General features: G+C 35.1%; 1 protein-coding gene across 2 annotated transcripts in view; it reads left to right on the top strand.

Moving 5' to 3' along the window:
* The window catches only part of ssp3 (SCAPER domain-containing protein short spindle 3), a 460,137-nt gene that overhangs the window by 268,035 nt on the left and 167,364 nt on the right, over positions 1 to 24,738 (top strand). For both annotated transcript variants that reach the window (XM_090403385.1, XM_090403386.1), the window contains 2 exons: positions 2,007 to 2,162; positions 13,116 to 13,217. In XM_090403385.1, coding sequence (XP_090259511.1) covers positions 2,007 to 2,162; positions 13,116 to 13,217 — 258 coding nt within the window. The remainder of the gene's footprint in view (positions 1 to 2,006; positions 2,163 to 13,115; positions 13,218 to 24,738) is intronic.

Raw genomic sequence — 24,738 nt, 5'->3', positions numbered from 1 at the left:
CTTTGACTTATGGACCTGGACCTAACAGCTGAAATTATTATTGCTGTTTATTATGATTTGCTACTGTTACTGGCTGCCATTTCTGAAATAAGCTGTAAGCTGTCTTGGAAATACTACCTAATAATGCTCTCTGTCCTAGAAATGCAGGCTGAAAGCTGAGATTATGCACCATTATTAAAGTACACATTCCACAAAGAATACACACACAAATATCAGTCCCAGAAAGGCTGAAGCGCTTACCATTATTTATATCCAAACAAAATGATTTTAAAACAGAAAGTTAATTTCTGTTCATGTGTGTATGTATTTTTGGCAGGAAATGATAAGTGAACCATTTTCCAGAATAAATGTCCATCTGCAAGCATTTTTTTCTGATACTATAGATGATAGGGAGGGACTTTATTTTTACAAAGGCTGTTTTTGTTATAAGAATTTCTTTATTTTTAAGACCCAGCAGCATTGGCCAAGTACAAAATAGTAATCCTTATCTATTGAGTAACTTGTTCAGCAGATTAAATACTATAAGTTATCTGGAACAAATTTTTTAAGATTTCTATGAAGTCTCTTGCACTGCAATTCAACATCAGAAGATTTCTTGCTTCTCCTTCCTTATCATGATACCATGATTCACCTGCACATGCAAACTGTCTGATTTCCGAATATTTCACAATGTGGGAGGGTAATACAAGGTAACTATGCATATTATAAGGGAAAAATAGCAAGCTCATAATATGCATTTTGTACATATAAGCATCATAATAGAAAAATGAAGGTAGAAAAAAAACTTTTTTTCTACCTACCTTTTGTTTGGAATATGTGAAATTCAGAATATGAATATGGTATGGAAGAAAAGAAGGCATTAAAACATAATTGTAGGTATGGATAGGAAAGAAATCGAAGTGCATGAAAAATAGCATTGAGAGAAAGGATCACTGTTAGTTAAGCAATTGCTGGGTTTCATCTAGTGTGAGCCTACCACCTTGCTTATTCAGAAGCTTGAATGGGATATTCCAAAAATGGGATAATGGATAGCAGTTTACACCTTTTTGTAGGTGGGATTGTCATAAATAAATAAAAATAAGAAATAAAACATTGCACCTTATAACTTTTAAGGTCAATGAAAAAACCTAAATAGAAATCTTTGTTATGATCCCATGATTTCTCCACTGTGTTTTAAAACAAAAATGTGAACTTGGCAATTCATGTTTGGCCTAAACACAGCTTGGTATCCACTTGTGTGGGTTTCATTTTTTAAAGCCTCTGTTCTTTGTGTTTTAAAGCCTAGGGAAAATGCTATGACTGTCTCAGAAGTGGCAGCACCCAACAATGAAAACCAAAAAACAAATTCCCATTGGGCAAACATTTCAGATCTCTAAACACATTTTCTCAACACTTAGAAGACATAATGTGTTAATACCCAATGTATAGCATTCATGCCTCTACTGACAATCCCATCTAGGATGTGAAGAACCTCTATCAGAGATTTTAAATTGAAAGTGAGTTAGCCGGTCTCATATGAGATTGGTGCAGTTTTCCTCCCAGAAATGTGCATTTTTCATCCTGCAAACCAGCCAGAACATATGCAACTGATAACCATGATACACTGTATGGGTTGGACCACCATATCAGAGCATTAATCAGGTTTCAAAGAAGCGAATTTACTTTGCTCTGACAGGCATTGCTTAACCTGCTATAGGAGAATGAGAATGTATAGGTTCTTTGGTTTAGAAAATGGTGTCATTTGGATCGATGATGATCATGTAATGCAGAAGAAATAGTGGTTGTAAGTGATAGTTTATCTTTATTGTAACAGTTGTATCTCTTGTTAAATCACTATGATTCAAAGAAACTTTTCAACCTGTATAATGTTTTCTCCTTGTTATATAATAAAATTCCATAAATTGATTTATTGACTCAGTAAACCATAATAATTTATTTTGTTATGATAAATTCATAAATTGAATTTAGAATAGCTATATGTAAACCTTAAAAATCTCTTAATCTAGCTAGAAGAGAGTGCACGTAGACATGAAAAAAATATGGATCAAATTCGACAAAAAGCATTTGAACTTAGTGTACGTCGGTACTCATCAAATTATGATGATCCACCTCAATTAGTACCATATGAAACTAAAAAAATGTGTTCTCTCTGCAGTGTACTGGTGAGTTTAATGTTGATTTCAAAATCTTTTTGATTAAATTTATTTAACTGTTAATTTCTTCACAATATTTAGTATAAGGAAAATTTTCCATTTTACAAAAGTTGATTCTCAGTTTGATGTGTGGGAATTGTGTTGCTGATTGTGACAATGCAGGACATATGTTGTTTGGAAATATATATATATTGTTCATTTGGTGGTGTATATTAAACCTTATGTTACTATATATATATTAGTTAGGAATTACCATGTTCTGTCATTTTGCAATCGACTGTGATTCTATTTTTTGTTTTCAAATTCAGGATTAATTTCCTATCATAATAATTAATTTGGTTTATATAAAACCAAGTTACTTGGCCATGGCAAGCCATTGAGTTTAACATATTCATGGAAGTTGTAGGAAAAATAATATGGTATTGTTCAGATCAAACAAAGAACTGATGATTATAATATACTGATACATAGTATAATAAAAACCAATGGATTGTACTTAATTTTATATATTGTGAATCAGTAGTTTAATTGTAAAAGGATGTTGGGCATCTGTTGCTCATGTTATTATAGGTTTTGTAGAAACTGGGGATATGATAGATGTCAGTTCTGCTGAACAGCACCCATGGAGATATCTATAGGAGAGAAGTTTTACTAATTAATCAAACTGCTCTTTCTGAACAGTGCCAAGAATTTTTAGAGAAGTTTACGTGCATCACCCCAAATGTGGGAGCAGTATTCCAAGTATTCCAGTTAAAGAGGATATCAAGTTTTCTCAGTGCTAGGAATACTATAGAAGTGATGTGATTATGCCAAGAAAGGATAGGAGTAACGGTCAGTCTGAAAAGAGAGATCTCGTCATCATCATCATCATCAAATTCCTGCCATGTACCCTCAAGGAGTGTACAGGATATGACAGTACTACATGAAAAAATTACATCATTACTAACTTCCTATCTACAATTTTCCTCCAAATCAGTCTGTTACTTGTCAAGACTCCAACATTATCAGATCTTATTTTTCTATCATCTAAGGCACTTTGTACCGTATCAATCCACCTATATCTTGGTCTTCCTCTGGGTCGTTTTCCTGCCAACCTGGCAGAGAACACTTGTTTTGCTAATCTTTCCTCTCCCATTCTATTTAAGTGACCATACCACCTGAGATTAGCCCTGCTAATGCATTCCTGGATGCTGACAATGTCAAATTCTTTCCTAATATCCTCATTTTTAATATGATATTGCCATTGATGCCATCTGTTCATGCCTCTAATCTTTCTGAGGACTCTCATATCTGCGGTCTCTAGTCTTTGGTCAAGTGTTTTACTTCTGACCCACCTCTCAGATCCATAAGTTAAAACTGGTTTGAACACTGTCTTGTATACAGCTAATTTAGTGTTTTAGCTAATTTCTCTCTTATTCCATATAAATTTATTCAGTTGACTTCCTACCATACCAGCTTTGTTGATTCTGTTGTCTATTTCCATATTATATTTACCATCTTCACTAAAAATCATGCCTAACTAGCTGAAATGTTTCACATGTTCTGTAGGTTCTCCATTCACAATGCAGTTGATATTTTCAATGTTTCTGCCTATTTTTATTGTCTTTGTCTTTTTAGTGCTGAACTTCATACCATATCTATTACAACAGTTATTCACTTTAGTCAGGGAATCTTGCAGACTTGTAGCGGATTTATTTAGAAGTATAACATCATCCGCATAAAGCAAAGAGCTGACATTAACATCTCCAATTTTGATATCAGGTTTAATACCACTTTCCTTCGTAATGTGATCCATATAGATAATGAATAACAGAGGGGATAATGTACATCCTTGTCTCACACCAGATTTAACATTAAACCATCTTCCTGTACTTCCTTCAATTCTAACTGCTGACTTACAACTCAAATAAAGACTAAGTATTGCTTGATATAATGCCCCATTGACACCATATAACTGCAGCGTATTTAATAGCTTCTCTCTTCGCACCTTGTCATATGCCTTTTCCAAATCGACAAAACTTAAATACAGATCTTTGTTATATTCCCATGCTTTCTCGACTATTTGTCGTAAAGTGAAGATCTGATCCTGACAGCCTCTATTTGGCCTGAATCCAGCTTGTTCTTCACCAAGCTTTTCTTCCACAATTCTTCTCAACCGTTGCTCAAGTATACTTGCATAGATCTTGCCAGAAACACTCAGTAGGGAAATACCTCTGTAATTCTCACATTCAGTTTTATTTCCCTTTTTATATATGGGTACTATGAGAGCTCTACTCCAATCATCGGGAATTCGTCCCTCTGTCCAGGCTTTCTGAACTATGCAGTGCAGCCACTGTAAGACTTTTATACCACCATACTTCAGCATTTCTGGTCGAATATCATCTACTCCTGCTGCCTTTCCACATTTCAAGCCTTTGATGGCTTTTTCTACTTCAAGTATGGATATGTATTCCTGACTGCATGCCTGGTCAGTGTTTTTTATCACTGTACTGTCATCACTGCTTGTTTCATTTAGCAGTTTTTCAAAGTAATTACTCCATACTTCAAGGATATCTTTTTCTCCTGTTTTCATGTCACCTTTATCATCTCTAACTCCTTTTACAGCACTCTTTCCTCCATTCCTAAGCTTCTTCAACAACCTCCAGAATATTTTGCCACCTTCTTGATATTTATTTTCTATATTCTTGCCAAAGTCCTCCCATGACTTTTGTTTAGCTAGTTTTACACACTGTTTAGCTTAATTACATTTGTCTCTGTATTCTGTAAGAGTAAAAGCTGAGTTATTTGCCAGGAACTTTTGATATGCTTTCTTCTTTAACTTCCTGTGTCCACCAGGGAGTTCTGATTTTTTTATCCTTGCACACAACCTCGCCACATGCCTCTCTGGCAGAATCAATCAATGTTTTCTTTAGAGTTTGCCACTGAATCTCCAAGGTTTGATTCCTGTTCTCAAACGCTTTCATTTTCTTTTCAATAATCTTTCTGTATTTTAGTCTACAGTTAACATCTGAGAGCTGCTCAACTTTTATTCGCTTTAAAACTTTCTTACATGTTATTCTTTTCAATATGAAATTTAACTTTATCCTGCTCAAGACTAAATAGTGATCACTTCCAATTTCAAATCCTCTGTACACTCTGGTGTCCTGCACCAGGGAGAAAACATCACTATCAACAATAACATAGTTAATGAGACTTTTCTTATTCCTAGCCTCTTCTCTCCATGTGAATTTGTGCACATTTTTATGTTGGAACATGGTGTTAGTAATAACCAGTCCATGTCCTGAGCAGAAATCCAACAGATATTTGCCATTATTATTAGCTTTGCTCTTTTCTCCAAATTTTCCCAAAATATTTTTGTATGTCTCACAATAATTTCCTACTCTACTATTTAGATCCCCAACAAGGACCAACTTTTCCTTTTTCATCGTGTCAGTTGCTTTTTCTAGAGCGTCAAAAAATTCCTCCACTTCTACCTTAGTAGAATCTTCTGTGGGACCATAGGCACAAATAAGTCTCATTGTCCAGTTCCCCATTCTCATATTTGCCCACATTACTCTACTTGAGACTGACTGCCATTCAAGAAGATTAGCCTCGTATTTTGTGTTGTATACTATGACTACTCCTTCTTTTCCTTGATTGGCATTGCCTGAATATAACATTTTGTATTTATTGCTCAGAAAGATCTCACCGAGTTTTGGTCTTTGTTGTTTCAGTCACCCCTATTATGTCGATCTGGTACTTATCTAATTCCTCAGCTAGCTCCATTTCTTTGCCATTCAGGCTTCTTACGTTGATAGTACCGATCTTTAACTCTGGTGATGTTGAGTTGGGGTTTGTTTTCAGGTTTGTTCCAGTAGCTGACTTTTCGCTGTTCGCCCTGGTTCCCTGGCAAAAACAACAGGGGCCTTGTTTAACCGGGCGACGCCTCAGCCAGCATGAAATTTTGTCATGTTGTACCATCATTTTTTATTTTGGTTTAACCAATAAGAATACAATTTGGTCGGCTAAATCCCAATTGCCAGCCCATCCTCGTTCATTCAGTATCCAGGTAGATACCCACCAGGGTGCACCACGAGAAGGTGAGGATTGGACATTAGGTTAGAAGCCGTGGTCGGTTCTCTGCATTCCTTTAAAGGCTATGTGGAGGTCTCCTCTCAGTTAAAAAGCTTTGACCCTTAAGCACCCTTAAGCAAAGAGAGATCTTATCTTACTAATTATATGAAGAGCCGTAGGCTTCAATTCGGCGACGTGAACTTATTTAAGTTAAGGGATATTATATCCCATATTGTTTCATAGCCGAATAAGAAACTCAAAGGGTTTCATGCTGAATATAGAAACTATATAAAGTTCGGCTAGTCCAAGCGTAAGCTAATATCTGGATAGTACACCAGATAACCCATTTGGTAGTGCAACACTGAGGCAATTCATTGTTAGGGTGGAGCAAGCTCCGTTCACTATTCTTGGCGACGTGAACTTAAATAAGTTCACGTCGCCGAATTGAAGCCTTTGGCTCTTCATATAATTAGTAATTTATTAGGACACCTTCTTGGCAATTCTTATAGTAGGGTATGTAAGTTCTGTTCTCTACCTACTCACTGATGAGACTTCAATAAAGGTTGAAACCAGTCTGGGTAATGACCTTCTCTCGTAATGTAGAACAGTAATACAGCTCCTAGGAGCTGGATTTCACATTATGGATAAATACCAAGAATAGTGAACGGAGCTTGCCCCACCCTTACTATGTGTTGCACTATCCAGGTATTTGCTTATGCTTGGACTCGACGAACTTTATATAGTTTCTATATTCGGCTATGCAACAATATGGGATGTAATATCCCTTAACTTAAATAAGTTCACGTCGCTGAATTGAAGTCTTTGGCTCTTCATATAATTAGTAATTTATTAGGACACCTTCTTGGCAATTCTTATAGTAGGGTATGTAAGTTCTGTTCTCTACAAACTTGGTATTATCTAGGTCTACCTACTCACTGATGAGACCTCAATAAAAGTTGAAACCAGTCTGGGTAGTGACCTTCTCTCATAATGTAGAACAGTAATATAGCTCCTAGGAGCTGGGTTTCACATTATGGGTAAATACCAAGAATAGTGAATGGAGCTTGCTCCACCCTTACTATGAGTTGCCTAAGTGTTACACTATCCAGGTATTTGCGCTTGGGCTTGCCGAACTTTATATAGTTTCCATATTCGGCATGAAACTTTTTGAGTCTCTTATTCGGCTATGAAACAATATGGGACGTAATATCCCTTAACTTAAATGAGATCTTATCATATTTTTGGCCATTAAGATGAGCATTTTCAGAGCTAAGGAGAGAAGAACCAAGGTCTTTTTGTGTGTGAAAAAAAGCTGTTGACTAGGTGGTGGTTATCTTATTGCAGGATGGCATGGAGATCAATGTTAAGACACTTGAAGCTTGAGATGTTTGAGCACTACAAGGTGTGTCATATGAGTAGGATGGGTGGAGAGTGCATCAGCAAAACTGTGAACAGAGTGTGAGGTCACTGAAAGTAGGTAGTTTGTTATATGAGGAAGAGAGTGGGTGAAATAACAGAGACCTCAGTTATTTGCATAATAGGAATATTTGCAAAGGGAATAAGGTGGCAGTTTGCTGAGAAGCCTTTGGTACAACCCCTATCAAAGCCTTGGAAATGTCAAGTGCAACAGCATTTGTTTCTCCATACCTTTCCATTGCATGTGTCCAGCGGTAGGGTGTATGTATGTGAAGAAATTTATTATGGATGTTGATTGGCAAATTCCTCATTTGATGGTCATTGATTTGGTAACAGTTCTCTAAGTGTCAAAGCATTGAGATGAGAAAAGTAGGTCAGTAGTTTGAAAAATAGAAATGTATCCCTTTTGGAATTGGCTGTATATGGGCTTGCTTTTATGCTGTAGGGCAGCTTCCAGCTGAGTATAAAAATAGTGTACAGAAGATAATGAACAGGTGTTTGTTTGGGAGCACATCTCTTGAACACAATTGGTGGGATGTCAACAGGACCAGAAGCATTTTATTTGGTATCAAGTGTTTCAAGAATCTTATGGTGTCTTTCTGGGGTGGAAGATTACAGGAGACATGCAATGTACAATGTTCCAGCTAAGAAGGAGATGATTTATCTTGATCATCTGTTTTGGAGATGGATGAGATGGACAAAAGTTGTGTGCCCAACAGTTTTAGTGAGGGACAAAAGGGCATGATTGTCATTGGCACAGGTGATGAATATTCTACCTATAGCCCTTTCAAAGTCAGAATTAACCATATTGATGATGGATTGCAAATGTTCTGGAATTCAGTGTTGACTGTGAGTGAAGCTAGAGATTTTGTCTCAAACCTTATGGTAAGTTTTAGATTGCCCTGGCACACCTTTGGGAAGAAAAGCCATGAAACCATGTCATGCAGAGAGTGGAGAATAAAGTCTCTCCCATGCCAAGTCATTATGCTCTTCTCGACTCTTTTCCTGGCAAAACTGCTTTTTGAAAATGTTTGAAACAACTTATTGAAATGGTTCTCAAAATTTTACATACAAATCACTAGTCTCCAGTATTATTACAGAAATGCCAGTACTTTAGTAATTGCAGAAATCTGTCCCCTGGACATTGAATACTTTATTCACCAGTTTGTATACATGACATTCTTCAACTAGTGTAAATATTCAGAAACCTGTATTTGAATATCCATTCCTTGAATTTCATTTATATGTCTGAAGTTTCACATTCCATTATGGTAGACAAGCATTGATCTGCATATCTGGTTTCTTGTATCATGAATTTCAGATAAAGTCATTGATAAGGAATGTAAAGTACACCACATGTATTTTCCCATATCATTTGATAAAAGAAACTCATCTTCTCTACCTCCCAAATATGATCAGGTAAAGGAATGAGTAGGCATACCATTCATCACTAAACATGAAAATTACCGTATTTTTCCGTGTACAAGACGATACTTTTTTTAAAAATTTTTAGACCAAAAATCGAGGATCATCTTATACATGGGGTAACCAATTGAGAGGCCCGCAGTTGCCGTGGCGAAACTGCCTGTACATTGTCTCTGCTAACAGGCTTCTGCCAATCACTAGCCTTTGTTAACTCTGTCGATTGACGTCATTAATGGCTGATTCTGAATAAAACAATCAGAATTCTGAAAGCTGAAGGCAGAATAAGTTAATGCATTAAGAATATTTTGAGCACTAACATAAAAATGTCCGAAAATAAAAAACGATGAAGAAAATGATGCCCAGAACTGAGAGTGATGCATAATTTCTTAGTATGTATATTAAAAATATTACCTAATTACTAAATATACTTTGAATATTTAAGAAAATATCGAATGTGTTCTACTTTATGAACACATAAAGAATATCCATTTCTTGAATTTCATTTGTCTGTTCAAAGTTTCACATTCCATTATGGTAGACAAGTATTGATCTACCATAATATCATGAATTTCAGATAAAGTCTGAACAGATGATCATCTGTTTTGGAGATGGACAAAAGTTGTGTGCCCAACAGCTTTAGTGAGGGACAAAAGGGCATGATTGTCATTGGCACAGGTGATGAATTTTCTACCTATAGCCATGTGGCATAAAAAAAAAAAATGTCTTCATAACTTATTTTGAGCAGGGTAAAAAATAAATGTCTTAGAAAAGAAAAATTTATGCAAAAGTTATGAAAGTCAGACAAACTTCAGAGGTGAGTATTTTAGACTCAAATATACACATATTACTGTAGACTCCTATATTTAAAAAACAAAAAGAGAGAATCCTTGTTGATAACTGGTTTTTGTAGATGAAATGATCCAAGTTTTCTTTAGATTTTGTCATGGGTCTTTCTTAAATCTCAAGAAAATATTGACCAATTCAACCAGGGAGGCATGTGGCATAGTTGTCAGCAAGTATAGATGAATCAGAAATTTGTGATTTACTCAGAAAGTTAAAGAATATTAAGTTGTTTTAAAGGCTACAAATTTGATGTATTTATGCCAGGATATGCTAGATGTGAAAGTCAGCCCAAAACTAGTGAGTAGAATGTTATCAAAAGGGAGAATGAGGTATGGTATTTCTTCTAGGAAATAAGGCAGTGATAGGTTTTGATAGTATTAAAATTTACTAAATTATCTTAACCCTATTTGAGAATGGCTAGAAGATGAAGATTGGTGTTTAAGGCATTGGCCATAAAAGATCTTGATGTTTGAGTCATCTCAGTACTGTAAGGTCTTGCAAATGATGAAGAGGAGTGTACTGTCATCAGCAAACCTATGAATAAGATTGGATATTTTTGAGAGAAAATCCTTGATATGTAGGAGAAAAAGTGTAGGTGATAGTATAGAGCTTTGGGTTACTCTGTCACTGATGGAAAAATGAGATGAAAGAAAACATCTACCACAACATGCATTAAACATCCAAAGAGAAAGCTGGTAAACCAATTGCAAAAGGTGGATAGAGAGCATAAGATGGCAGCTTTTAAAGAATGTTGCAGTACTAGGTTTGGTCATATGCCTTGGAATGTTAAAAGTGACTATGCGAGATTTCTAGATCTATCTGCAGTCTGTTCCAGCAGTGGATAAGGTTAGTGTGGAGGTCAGGTTTGAATGCGAATTGTGGAATCCATATTGATGACCATTAATGGATCTCTAAGTGAAGAAGCTGGTTTTTGAACATTCTCCACACTTTTGTGAGTATTGAGGTGAGAGAGCAATGGGGCAATACTGATGATTGATTTTTACCTCCCTTTTTAAGAACAGGCTGGATAAATGTTTGCTTCCATGCTTTGAATAGATGTCAAATGGACAACTTGTAAAGGTAATACACCATGAGTGTCAGTCCTAGAACACAAGCTGAAGTACAATTTGTAGCATAATAGGATACAGGGCTGAGAAGGCATACTGAGGGTGGTTTGTGGAATAATAAGGGAATATTTGTCATGTTCATCTAAACAAGAGTTGAACGAGAAGACTGATGCCGCAAAGTCTATCATATCTAAAGATAAGGTAGACTTTATGGCATCAGTCATCTCCTAAAAAAATGTTACCATTGTTCTTTCAGAATGGCAGAGAGAGAGAGAGGTGGAAACATAATAGAGCAGAAGTTTTGCCCAGTCTTGCCATGGGACCAGAAGGCTGAACTGCCATTTGAGTAGGTGGCAAGCTTAGTATATTTGGCTCTTACAAAGATTTGAAGGTTTTACTGTGACATACTGTAAGCTGAGGGAGAGGCTGTAGGTTTTGACTCGAACCACTGAGTGCATGCTGCATTTTTATCTCGACTGCTTGCCACATTTGTTGGAAAACCAAGGCTTGGATGAGGATCAGGGATTTTGAATGGAATGGAGGTGAAGTTACTCAGCATGGCAAGAATAATTTTTAGTGATTAGATCAGTGCAAGTGCTTGTATCAGGAAAGCAGAAGCAATAACAGACCATGGAAAAGAGAATAGAAATCTCAGTCATCCCAGTTGACACCACTGTAGTGTCATAGGATACAAGATTGAGATTAATCGGGATATGGATGATTGGTGTTAGAAAGAAATGTAGACAAGGTACATATGTCAGAGTTGCCAAAAAAAACAGTGTAACTAGGGAGAGAGAGTGAGAACTTGTTAAGGAAAGGTCCAGGGGGTTGTAAGAATGATGAGGATTATCTGGAAATCCGACAGGTAAATAACAATTTATGTTAGATCATTACCAATAGCAAACAATTTAGCTTCTTGTCCTGCTTGATATCTGATGTTAGAAAAGGGAACCATTCAGAACTGTGGATGCTGAAATCTCAGATTCTATAGTTATCAGGATTAGGAGAGAGATAAAGGCAGCAAATGAAGGTAAGCAAAATAAGGCAAGGAAGTCTAGCCAAAGCAGATTATATAAAGGTGATTCCAGGTTTGATAACCTTTGCAGGGGAGGGGGGGATATCAGACCTGACAGACCTTCATTTTCTTTCTTGTAGAAAGCATTGTACATGATGTATTGTAGAAAGTTTTGGTGAGCTGTAGTTATAGAGGATGCCAGCTGAGGTTCAATCATAAATAACAGATTTGGGTGTGGATGTCTGTAAGTGGTAGTGTATATTATTGATATTAGTATTAAATCCGTGATGTTGGTAAAGTCTCTGTACATATTTTTACATGAGATTTTATTGTTTTGTGGAGTTTTGTTGCCGCATTTTTGTTTTTCTTTTCTTTTCTCTTTTTTGGAATTTTTTTGTAAAGAATTTTTTTTTTTTAACCATAAATCTGATTGAGTTACCTTTAAGTGTTATGAACAGATTCAATCCTGCATATTATCTGATGGCTGGCCTGCAGAAACTGCTTTGCTACTATACCTCAAATGGAGGAGGTGCTGGCTCCCTAATTCAATAATCATGGCATAGAGAGTGTGCTAGCAAGGCTACCACCTACATGGCATGTAAGAACAGAGGAAGAGGGACAGAAACTGGAGACATCACTCTAGAGATGAAACATGGCAATAGCTGCTTCATGCCTTCAGTTTAGGAGTATGACATCATCTGTTCTTACAGATTGTTTAGAAAGAAGTTTCTCTTTCTAAATTCCTTGTGCCAGCTGTATTTATTTGAGTAAAGCAAACCTGCTTAATAAAATGAAAATTAAAGGATACTTTCCTTAAAGGTGCCTCTAATTGATGAATTGAATAATATCATTTCAGAGAGTTTTTTATTTTATTTTTTATTTTTTTAGAAGGCTCGCAAAACAACTCTCCTATTTGCCATACCAAAGATCATTTACACCTGTTTTAACACACATACCATACATAAGTTAGTGTGTAAAGTGTCTTATTGTCACTAAACTTGTAAATCAGCAGTTTTAGCTGTATTCCATATTGCATTATATGAATTTCTTAAGGTTAAAAGTTTCTTTTCCATTTACTTTTAAATAATCATGCCTGTTTTAAAACAACAATTTTTTTTTAAATTTTTATTTTTAACTGTACAGATTGGTTCAGAAGTCTATCTTTTAAGCCATTTGAGAGGCAAAAAACATCAAGAAGCTGTCCAAGATCAGCATCAAGGTCAAGACCCTTCAACTGAAGAACTTGTGCGTATACACATATGCACACATACTTTTGTGTGTGTGTATAAATATATATATATATATATATATATATATATATATATATATATATATAATTTTTCTATTATTTTCTATTGTATTTTATTACAGATATTTACAGATTATCAGTTAAATTGAGTTTGCTATGTTTGAGTATTCTTATAAATAATTATACAATCACACCAATAAAATTTGATGCATTGAAATTTGAATGCAGTTTTAGACATCACTGTATACAAGCCTAAATGCCAGTTAACCACTGAGGAAACTTTGGATTTTTATAGGTATTATTTCTGGGAAAATTCCCATGTTACAATGAATCAAAATCCCTTTGGATTTTCGATTCATATATTCCTCCTAGATCTAAAATCATGTCTTTTTTTTTTTCTTTTTTGACAAATACTTGAATATGAGCATATTTTTGACCTTTGCTGTGGGTTAATCTGTAATTGTTCCTCTTTGGGTAATTTATTCATGGAATGGTTTGTAGAATAATACTGGAGCCTGCTAAATGGATCTAGCATGTTGGTGACATCCTGTTTATCTGGCATCACTTCATATCTGAATTAGATTTCTTTGTGTATCATCTGAAGAATTGTAGGATCTAGATATCAGCAATAATCCAAAAAAATTTCCCCAACAGTTAATTGAGAATTGATATCCAGGCTTGTATATAATGATGCCTAAAACTGCATAATCTTTTAATTTTCCAACCAGATTTTTTTTTTTTTTTTTTTTTTTTTTTTTTTTTTTTTTTTTTTTGAAATGCACTGCTTTACTCACAAATAAGATTTAAGACAATAGCCATGTATTCATGTTTCCCATCATTCACTTGGAAAGTTCAGAAAAATTGTACACTACCCTTTGTAGATGTACTCATAACAAAATCCAGAAACCGGTTTTTCATATCAGTAGAAAACCTTCAAATACCAAAATATGCTTATATGCAAGGTCTTGTTACATTTAGAGCCAAAAGCTAGGTATTCTTGAAATTCTTGTAAAATAAAGAGCTGAATCTGTTACACAAGTCTCCTATATTTGGATACTGAATTGAATGATTTATTAAAGAATCTTTCCTGTGAAATGGGTATAGCCAAGTTCAAAGGAGATGGGCAAGATTCCTTTCTGTACCCATTGCAAAAGTGCCTTCACAAAGATATAGTAGTGTAGGAAATGTCTTTCAACATACTGCAGCATTACTTCAGAGATATATCAAGATAACATATAAATCCATCCACCTCATAAGATGGTGACTGTATTGCCTGAGGATTTTTCACCCTAATACAAATGGTTTTGTTTTGAGGCAATTTTAATACTCAAAATGAATGAGCTCATTCTGAATACAGTGAACTCTTCCTATAGTAAATATCATCCAAAGCCTCATTAACTATCCACTATTGCAAGCTATTCCTGTAATCCCTCATGAGTTTGCTGTAGAGAGCATTGACTACATTTCATGAGTCCATATTATTGCTTTTGTGTTAAGAGGTTAAGTGATGTGACAGTACTGCTCTGAATTTGTTGGTCCACTTCAAAGACCAAGAAACTCTGAAATTACAGTTATAGAAATGGTTTGTTATAGTGGATAATCTTCTATAGTAAATTTTCTTTAAAGCATATTCCTGTAAGTCCCTATGAGCAAACTCATAGGGGACCACAGGAATAACTTGTAATAGTGGATAGTTTGCTACAGTGAATTTCTTTTAGCATAGTATCGTGCCTATGTCATTTTAGTTGAGACTTTCCAATGATTTATTACAGTAAATAATTTTATTATAGTAAAGTGACCATACCACCTGAGATTATCTCTGCTAATTCATTTCTGGATGCTGTAAATGTCAAGTTCTTTTGTAATATCCTCATTTTTAATATGATATTGCCATTGATGCATCTGCTCATGCCCCTAATCTTTCTCATGACTCTCATATCTGTGGTCTCTAGTCTTTGGTCAAGCGTTTTACTTCTGACCCAGCTCTCAGTTCCACAAGTTAATACTGGTTTGAACACTGTCTTGTATACAGCTAATTTAGTGTTTTAGCTAATTTCTCTCTTATTCCATATAAATTTATTCAGTTGACTTCCTACCATACCAGCTTTGTTGATTCTGTTGTCTATTTCCATATTATATTTACCATCTTCACTAAAAATCATGCCTAACTAGCTGAAATGTTTCACATGTTCTGTAGGTTCTCCATTCACAATGCAGTTGATATTTTCAATGTTTCTGCCTATTTTTATTGTCTTTGTCTTTTTAGTGCTGAACTTCATACCATATCTATTACAACAGTTATTCACTTTAGTCAGGGAATCTTGCAGACTTGTAGTGGATTTATTTAGAAGTATAACATCATCTGCATAAAGCAAAGAGATGAGATTAACATCTCCAATTTTGATATCAGGTTTAATATCACTTTTCTTCATAATGGATTCATATAGATAATGAATTACATTATCTCCTGTGTTATTCATTATCTATATGAATCTTTGTCTGACACTAGATTTAACATGAAACCATCTTCCTGTACTTCCTTCAGTTCTAACTGCTGACTTACAACTCAAATAAAGACTAAATATTTCTTGATATAATTCCCCATTGACACCATATAATTGTAGCATTTCAAATAGCTTCTCTCTTGGCACCTTGTCATATACCTTTTCCAGATCTTCAAAAGTTAAATACAGAACTTTGTTATATTCCCATGATTTCTCAACTATTTTTCTTAAAGTGAAGATCTGATCCTGACAGTCTGTTTCTCCTGAATCCAGCTTGTTCTTCACCAAGCTTTTCTTCCACAATCCTTCTCAACCGTTTCTCAAGTATACTTGCATATATCTTGCCAGGAACACTCAGTAGAGAAATACCTGTGTAATTCTCACATTCAGTTTTATTTCTCTTTTTATATATGGGTACTATGAGAGCTCTACTTCAATCATCTGGAATTCGTTCCTCTGTTCAGGCCTTCTGAACTATGCAGTGCAGCCACTGTAAGACTTTTATACCTTCATACTTGAGCATTTCTGGTTGAATATCATCTACTCCTGCTGCCTTTCCACATTTCAGGCTTTTGATGGCTTTTTCTACTTCAAGTATGGATATGTATTCCTGACTGCATGCCTGATCAGTGTTTTTTTCCATGTGCTGTCATCACTGCTTGTTTCATTTAGCAATTTTTTGAAGTAATTACTCCATACTTCAAGGATATCTTTTTCTCCTGTTTTTTTGTCACCTTTATCATCTCTAATTACTTTTACAGCAGTTTTTCCTCCATTTCTGAGCTTCATCAACAACCTCCAAAATATCTTGCCACCTTCTCGATATTTATTTTCTATGTTCTTACCAAAGTCTTCCTATGACTTTTGTTTATCTAGTTTTATACAGTGTTTAGCTTTCTTAGATTTGTCTCTGTATTCTCTACAAGCACAAGCTGACTTATTTGCCAGGAACTTTGATATGCTTTCTTCTTTTCTTTCACTGCCTCTTTAACTTCCTGTGTCCACCATGGAGTTCTGATTTTTTTATCCTTACAGAAAGCCTCACCACATGCCTTGCCTTTCTGGCTCAATCAATCAGTGTTTTCTTAAGGGCTTGCCACTGAATCTCCAAGGTTTGGTTCCTGTTCTCAAACATTAGTTTGTGCTTTGCCAAAATTGATGTGTGTGTATTGTATGTATGTATGTATTATTATTAGTTGTTTTTTTTATATATAGTGTAACTAAAATGCTATAGAATTGGTTGTCGCTATGGTGAACTCTTAAAAACTAAGGAGTATTAAATGCATTTCTATAAAGAGAGTTTGGTTAACTGTATTTGTCAGTTTTAATAAAAGTCATATTTATTTTTTTATTATTTTATTTTGTGACTTCTGTCTATGACAGGTTGGTATCCTATAGTATATTAGTTCCATGGAGCCTGTGTAACTCAGTTGATTTTGACAATACCCTTTGGTTGGAAAGATCTGAGTTTGAATCCTATATGGAACATGAAGGACATACTACTATTTTGTAAATATTAGTTTCACACATGTAAGGGAAACCAGAATTTATTAATTACTCCTCTTTAATTCACTCAATGTAACATGAGCATCATTCAGGGAGAAAGTAGAATTAGCTACATTTAAAATATGAACACAAGAATTAGTCATGTAGCATGTGCAAACTTTCACATTTCTTGATTGCAGTTGTTCAATTAGGAGGAAACACTATTTAATGTTTTCTGAATGTTGCTCATGTTACATTGAGCAAAATATATATAGAAGTATTTAATTAATAAATTCTAGTTTCTCTTGCATGTGCAAAACCATATTATGTCTACTATGCATGTTTCCATTAAACGACTGGTGGCATGAAGAACCCTTATCAGAGCTTTTCAATTTAAGGTGAGTTAGCTCTTTCATATGGGGATGGCTCGGTTTTTCATCCTGCAAAAAGGCAAACTAGCTAGAGAACACATGCAATTTATAGACAAAAATACATTCCACTCAATAATATTATATTAGTTTTGCAAGATGGTGCCATACCTGCCCATATATGGACCTCACAGCCATTGTATTATCATATGCTAACCAACCAATTATTTCCATGTCTATGGCTGAGGATTTTTAATATAATTATCTCATATAACGTGGATGTTAGGTGCCATAGAAATGGTGCGTTATATAAATCGCGTTATTAGAGACTTAGATCACATAGAAAAAGTAGGGTTAGGTTCCGAAATCTTTTTTTTTTTTTTTAATTATATATACAATGACATATCCAACAAAAAACAATATTTTTATTTAATTCAGGTAATTCATGTAAATTAAGAAAACAAACTATGAGACAAATACGTAGTATAAAATTATAAAAATTACAAATTGCACATGATGCATAAATGTTTTAAACACAATAAAATAAAGCACATATTTTAATCGTCATCACTGTCTTCAGAAATAACATTTCGATTTTGTAGATGTTCTTTAAGTGACCGGAGGTCGTCACCACTTGAAATCTCTTGGAGATCATTTGTATAATTCTCATTGCATACTTTGGCTGGTTTAGTCATCAAGAAGTCAGTAATAAGACTTTGCTTTCCACTATGCTGCAATTTTTTAAGTTCATAATATGGCGCTAAACAAATATCCAATTGTCTCGTGACTTTTCCCGACAGCTCCATTGAGGGATCATTATCCGTAAAATAACTTCCTAACTTTCTTGCCAAGTCCAGTCCTTCTGCTAATTTCTTTAAACTGAATTCCTTAACAGATTCATCACAATCAGAATCTTCGGCAGAACTTTTCCTGCCATTTGATTTGACGCCATCTATTAATTGTACCAGTTCCTCATTTAAATCTGTTTCTCCATCAATTAATTCACTAATTTCGTTTTCAACCATATTACAAAAGCCCTCTCCACCAAAAATGTGTGTGACGTTTATTATACGACGTAGCTCGGCATCCACTGGAGGTACGAAATTTTGTTCCAGAACGGCTTCAGGCCATATTTTTTTCCAGCAAGCATTCAGCATATAGGGTTGTAATTCCTTAATGGACAGAGAAATCATTTTTACACAATTCAATATTGAAAACTCTTTCCACGCTTGAGGCAATGTCATGTTTGGATTAGTCTATTTTTTCCAAAATTAATTGAAATGTTCACCGAATATAATATGATTTAAATGTTGATATTATTCCTTGGTCAAGTGGTTGAATAAGTGGAGTAGTATTAAGTGGCAAAAAAGTTATTTTAATATTTGGATGGCTTAAATTTGTTGGGTGGCCTGGTGCGTTATCTAAAATTAGTAGAATTTTGAAGCCCATATTCTTTTTCTTTATGTAATTTCTACATCAGGTACAAAACACTTGAAAAACCAATTTTCAAACATGCTAGATGTAACCGACAAGTCTACCCTACCCGCCAATAAACAGGTAGGGTGGACTTGTCGAGCCCTTTCATTGCATGAGGATTTGTGGATCAGTTAATAAATATTGGTTTTTTTATGTAATCACCTGATGCATTACTACAAAACAGTAGAGTAATTCTATCTTTGGAAACTTTGAATCCAGGAGCTGATCTTTCATTTTTCAAAATATAGGTGCATTTTGTCATGTTTTTTCCAATATAACCCAGATTCATCCACATTGAACACCTGGTCTGCACTGTAACCACCTTCTTTAATGATTTTTAAAAGTTCTGCTGGGTATTTCAGGGCAGCTTCAACATCTGCTGATGCTGATTCTCCCTGGATTTTAAGATTATATAAAGAAAACCACTTTTTAAAGTTTTCAATCAACCCTTACTGGCACAAAATTCATGCTGAGAGATTTCTTCTGAAGAATCTTGATCGAGTTCTTTTAAATGTTTATAAACTTTGAGAGCTTTTTGCTTAATAAGGTGTCCGTCCAAAGAAATTTTCTTTTGAGTGCAATCTTCTATCTAAATCATTAGAGATTTCTCCAGTTTTTCTATTAGAATATTGCGAACACGAGCAACGTGCTTTGCACTTACCATTGACCCATCAATAACACTTTCTCGGATTTTATGTTCATTTTGTTTGATTGTTCGAATTGTTGATTCATTTAAATTCAGAGTCCTTGCAACGACTCCTGGTTTTTCTTCAATTTTCAACCGATCCAAGATTTTAATTTTTTCTTCAAGAGAAATGAAATTCCTATTCAATGTTGGTTTTTTCCCTTTCGTTGCAGTTTTAGTGGCCATTACAATAAAAATAAACTTTTACATAAAAAAAAAAGCATTACATATGTATGCAGCTCACAAGAAAATAAACTGCTCAGCTGGAGAATAACACACTTATGATTTTAAATGCTCTTTCCTGGCAGAAAACAAAGACAATTATCAACAATAAACACTTTATACAGTAACCGATGGCGAACCTATGGCATGTCTGAGAATTTTGCTGGCATGTCAACGATTTACAGGTGATATCCTTTTATACGCTTATAAATTATTCAAGTTTTTTTTTAATTGTTACAATACGTACAAGCTGAATTTTGTTTTACACAAGACAGCAGCTATAAAGTTACGTGCATATGATTGGTGCGGTATTAACAAAAGATCACGTTACCCAAAGACAAAAGCAGCAGACAAGTGTTGAGTTGAAATGCTAATTCTCTTCAATCGAATTCCATAACATCTGAAACTGTCATAACAACATTCACTATTAGTTTTAACACATTCACAACAGGGTGTCATTTATCGTTCCGATGGAGTTTCTCATTACTGACTGGCTCAACTCACACAAATGTTTCAACCCTTGGTTGAATTTTATGACTTCTTGGCAGGAGAACTCACACATTCATTATATGGCATGTTTCAATTCTTGGTAGCCTTTTATTTTAAGTTGACCTTTGTGATCTGTCATAATGACATCGAGAATTTCAATTGCAATAAAACAAACACTTATTTCATAATTGAAAACTTGGATAATAGTTTTTAGTTAGATACTGTGTCTCGGTGCAACATATGGTTTTGCTTAAGCCTATACAGCATAGTTTCTGTGAGAGGGGACATGTGATTTATTAGTTAGCACCGTTTTAATTCCATCTGTCTCTAATTGCACTATTTGTTGAGAATGACACAGACTGCAAAAGCCTCTGTACAGCCTTATTCAGTGATACAATAAAACTAAATTCGATACTTATAACTACTTGCACGATACGGACAGATACAAATTTAACGAAGATAAAATTTTATTTTTAAGTCCCGCGCTGAAAAATATGAAAAAATAAATAAATAAAGGGTTACTAGAAATTGTAGACCACATTATATCGAAACCGCATTGAACAAGGGATACTACAATTTGTAGGCCGCTTTATATCGAAACTGCATTGTATAAGTGCCGCGTTATACTAGGATTACCTGTATGTATATATATATATATCAGACATATATTCAGGGTGTGCTAGCTGTGTGGTGCACACACCCATAGAATAACAATATCGTCTATATTTTTTTACATTTATTCCTGTTAAAAACTCCCCTAATTGTTTCCTGGCTTTGCATGATTCTTAAAATTAAACATGATTTACTAATACTTCACAAAGAGGACACTTTTTGACACATAAACATTGCATCACATTAATGTTAATAGCCTGGGTGTGTGTGGTCTCAAATACGGACATCTTTGAGCCATTTCAACAGATGATAACAGTCTTTCAGATGTTCAGTCAGGTGGCGCAGTGGACTAAATTCTTAGCGTTCCAATGGTTTTAAACCACCCAGAAGGCAAGGCAGGATGTGTGTGCTGAGACAATAGCATCCAGATATCAGTGACTGTGATTGGTTATTGTGTCAACCAATCTAATTGAACATTGTCATTTGTCATGAGTTGCTGTTTTTGTTTTCTGAGTTTCATTCTGCATGCATGAAGTGTGAACTGATGTGTTTAGGAGACCGATATAGACAAGTTTTTTTAATATATAATTTTCTATAAATAATTTAACTTTCTTGCCCATATTTAAAATGGGAAACAGTGTTGACGATCTACTGAATGTTCTGTTTTCTGCCATGGCTTTTGCGGATTGTATGATTGCACTTAGAGGTAAGCCTCATCCTCCTCTTTCAAATTTACTGAGCAATCACAAAGATCCAAAAACTGAGTACACGAGACACTTCTCTGCTTCACAATATGTTAACACATTGTTCCCCACTTAAGTGCCTCTGTAGCGCAATTGGAAGAACAGTGGAATATTACACCCTTCAACTCGAAAGGTCGATTCTCATCGTGATGAGGGAGAATCATTATATGTGCTTTTTCAACTGAAGGTCAGTTAGCCAATGTCATATGTCGATTGCAGGCTTTTTACTCCTGGAAACTCGGGTTTTTCATCCTGCATAAAGACAAATCGACCTTCAAAATGCACGCAATATACAGACAAAAGTACTGTTGTCAGTAATGATAGGCGGTAGATGACTTTGATGGTAGTAGTGTTGTAGTAGGAGAATTTAGTAGTAGTAGTGGAGAGCATGAGATCTTTTTAGAGGTTAGTGCTTTGACCTATGTGACAGACACTGATGTGGGAACAGAGATGGATGAATTGGAGGTTCTTAGGATATTGCAGAATTTCAATGTAAATACAGCTGTGGGATTAGATGGGATATCAGCAAGGGTTTTGCAAGAATGTGCAAGGGAACTGGCAATGCTTTTGACTAAGCTGTTTAATTTAAGTCTCAGCTCTGGTAGAGTTCCAAGGAAAGGAGAGAAGGCAAATTATTTCTTTGCATGAGTTCTAAGACTACAGTAGAAAATTATAGACTAATCAGTATCTTAATCATGGTGGTAAAAGTACTAGAAAAATTGGTAAAAAAGAGAATTCAAGAATGGGTAGATAAAAATATGATACTGTATTAGGGTCAGCATTGCTTTGTGAAGGGTCGGTCATGCCTTAGTAATTTACTAACTTTTTATAATAGAGTAACAGCTGAGTTGGATAAAGGAAATGACTACATGACGATTTTGCAAATACAACAGAATACCACATGGAACACTTTTACACAAATTAGAACTAATGGGGATGGATATGACCTGTTAAGTGGATAAGAGGATGGCTGCTGGACAGATACAAAAAGTGGTATATGGAAGGACAGAATCTAAGAGAAAACAGATGACTAGTGGTGTGCCACAAGGTTCAGTGCTTGGACCATTGCTGTTTAATTTGTACATAAATGATATAGGAAATTAATTGAAAGGAAATATTCAGTTGTTTGCTGATGATATGAAATTAGGTAGAGTAATAGTTAATCAAGGGGTAATGTGGAGAGCTTGCAGGAAGATTTAAATAGGCTTTCATATTGAAAGCCTATTGACACCATTAACTGCAAGAATGTGCAAGGGAACTGGCAATGCTTTTGACTAAGCTGTAATTCAATTGACATTAAATTGACACCATTAACTTTTGCCCAGTATGGGCAAAAGTTAATGGTGTCAATTTAATGTCGAAAAATGTAAAGTTATGCATTTTAGGATAAATAGATTACAAGCTGTGTATCACATTGATGGCACTGTACTCCAGGAAATGGATGAAGCTAGAGATCTAGGGGTGTGGTAGACACAAAGATCCAAATGTTAAAGGACATATTGCTAAGGTTGCTAGGGTAGCCCATAAGATTACTTGGATATTGAAGAACACATTAACAAGTAGAAATCAGGAAGTTGTTATTCCTCTTTATAAAGGCTTTGATATGCCCACATCTGGATTACTATGCTCAAGTCTTGTTCCCTGGGGGATGAGGAAGTGGTGGAGAGGGTTCAGGGGCGAGTGACCAAGATGGTGAGTGTCCTGTGGAAGATCCCTGTGAGGATAGATTGAAGGTGTGTGGCTTGCAGAAGTTGGTTGATAGGAGGAAAAGAGGAGGATATGATAGAAACATTTAAGTTGCTTAAAGGATTTTATAGGATAGCTGCAGGGGAAATGTTTCAGCACTTGGCTAGAGGAACCAGAACAAGGGGTCATCCCTGGAAGTTGAATAAAGGTGTGGTCAGTAGGAGTGTGAGGACTAGATTTTTTGCTTGGTGAGTGATGAATGAGGGGAATGGGTTGTCAGAATCACTTCTGAGTGCTTTTTCTGTTAATTGGTTCAAGGAGAGGTATGATAGATTGTGTGGCTAGATTGGGTTCCTGCAATGAGTCTTCGGATTCCATGGCAGACCTGTATAATAATTAAGTATTCAGTCATCCTATGATTAATTGCATTGGATCAATTAAGATGATCGCTGATGCTCTATGCACTCTTAAAACTTGCATACATCGATAAAAAATGAAATCATACTGTCAAATTGATGTGAATTTTGTAGCATGGTTTGCACAAGCCACACAACAGCACATCCAACCGAAATGGACACAGCATGTGATGCCACTGATATATATATATATCCTCCATGAACTGGAAACATCTATGCCCATGGCAAGATTTTAATTTTATCCGTTGATATTTTCATTCAAAATTTTTTGGTCCGTGTTGAAGGAAAATATATTTATTTTTGGAGTTCATTTCTTGCTATGATTATCTTGTTGTCTACAAACAGTAGGGTATGAAGTATGACTCTACAATCCAGTCTAAATACCAGTTTTATATTTTCTTTTATTTCCTTACTATTATTTATATATATAGTAAATAAGAGTGGTAATGTTGGGTGGTTTTTGTAGCTGTCTTCCTTATGAAAGGTTTCAATCTGTTATAGAGAAGACTACTATAAAAACATTTAGAAAAGTAATGCTAAACTCTACTCTTACAGTTTGTTTCATAGTGAGGTAAATTTTTACATTACTCCCACACACAGAAGGCAGAAGGGCCTATAGCAAATAAATTCTGTGTCTGGGCAGGGGTCTGGAACAAAGTAATCTGTTAATATTCTTCTTGAACTGTTGGAAGTTGCAGTGCTTTGAAAATGCTTCATGGGGAGGCTGTTCTACAGAATTGAAGTGGATGGAATGAAAGATAACTGGGTGTGCTAGGTTTAATGAGTATGCAGTTCAACTATAAAAGGATATTTAGCAGCTATTGCTCAAGT

The sequence above is a fragment of the Typopeltis vanoorti genome, chromosome 14 (genome assembly GCF_054136105.1).
Source record: "Typopeltis vanoorti isolate ZY-2024b chromosome 14, IOZ_Tvanoo_1.0, whole genome shotgun sequence".
NCBI classification, from domain to species: domain Eukaryota; kingdom Metazoa; phylum Arthropoda; class Arachnida; order Uropygi; family Thelyphonidae; genus Typopeltis; species Typopeltis vanoorti.
This window is presented reverse-complemented; position numbering and strand designations above follow the sequence as displayed.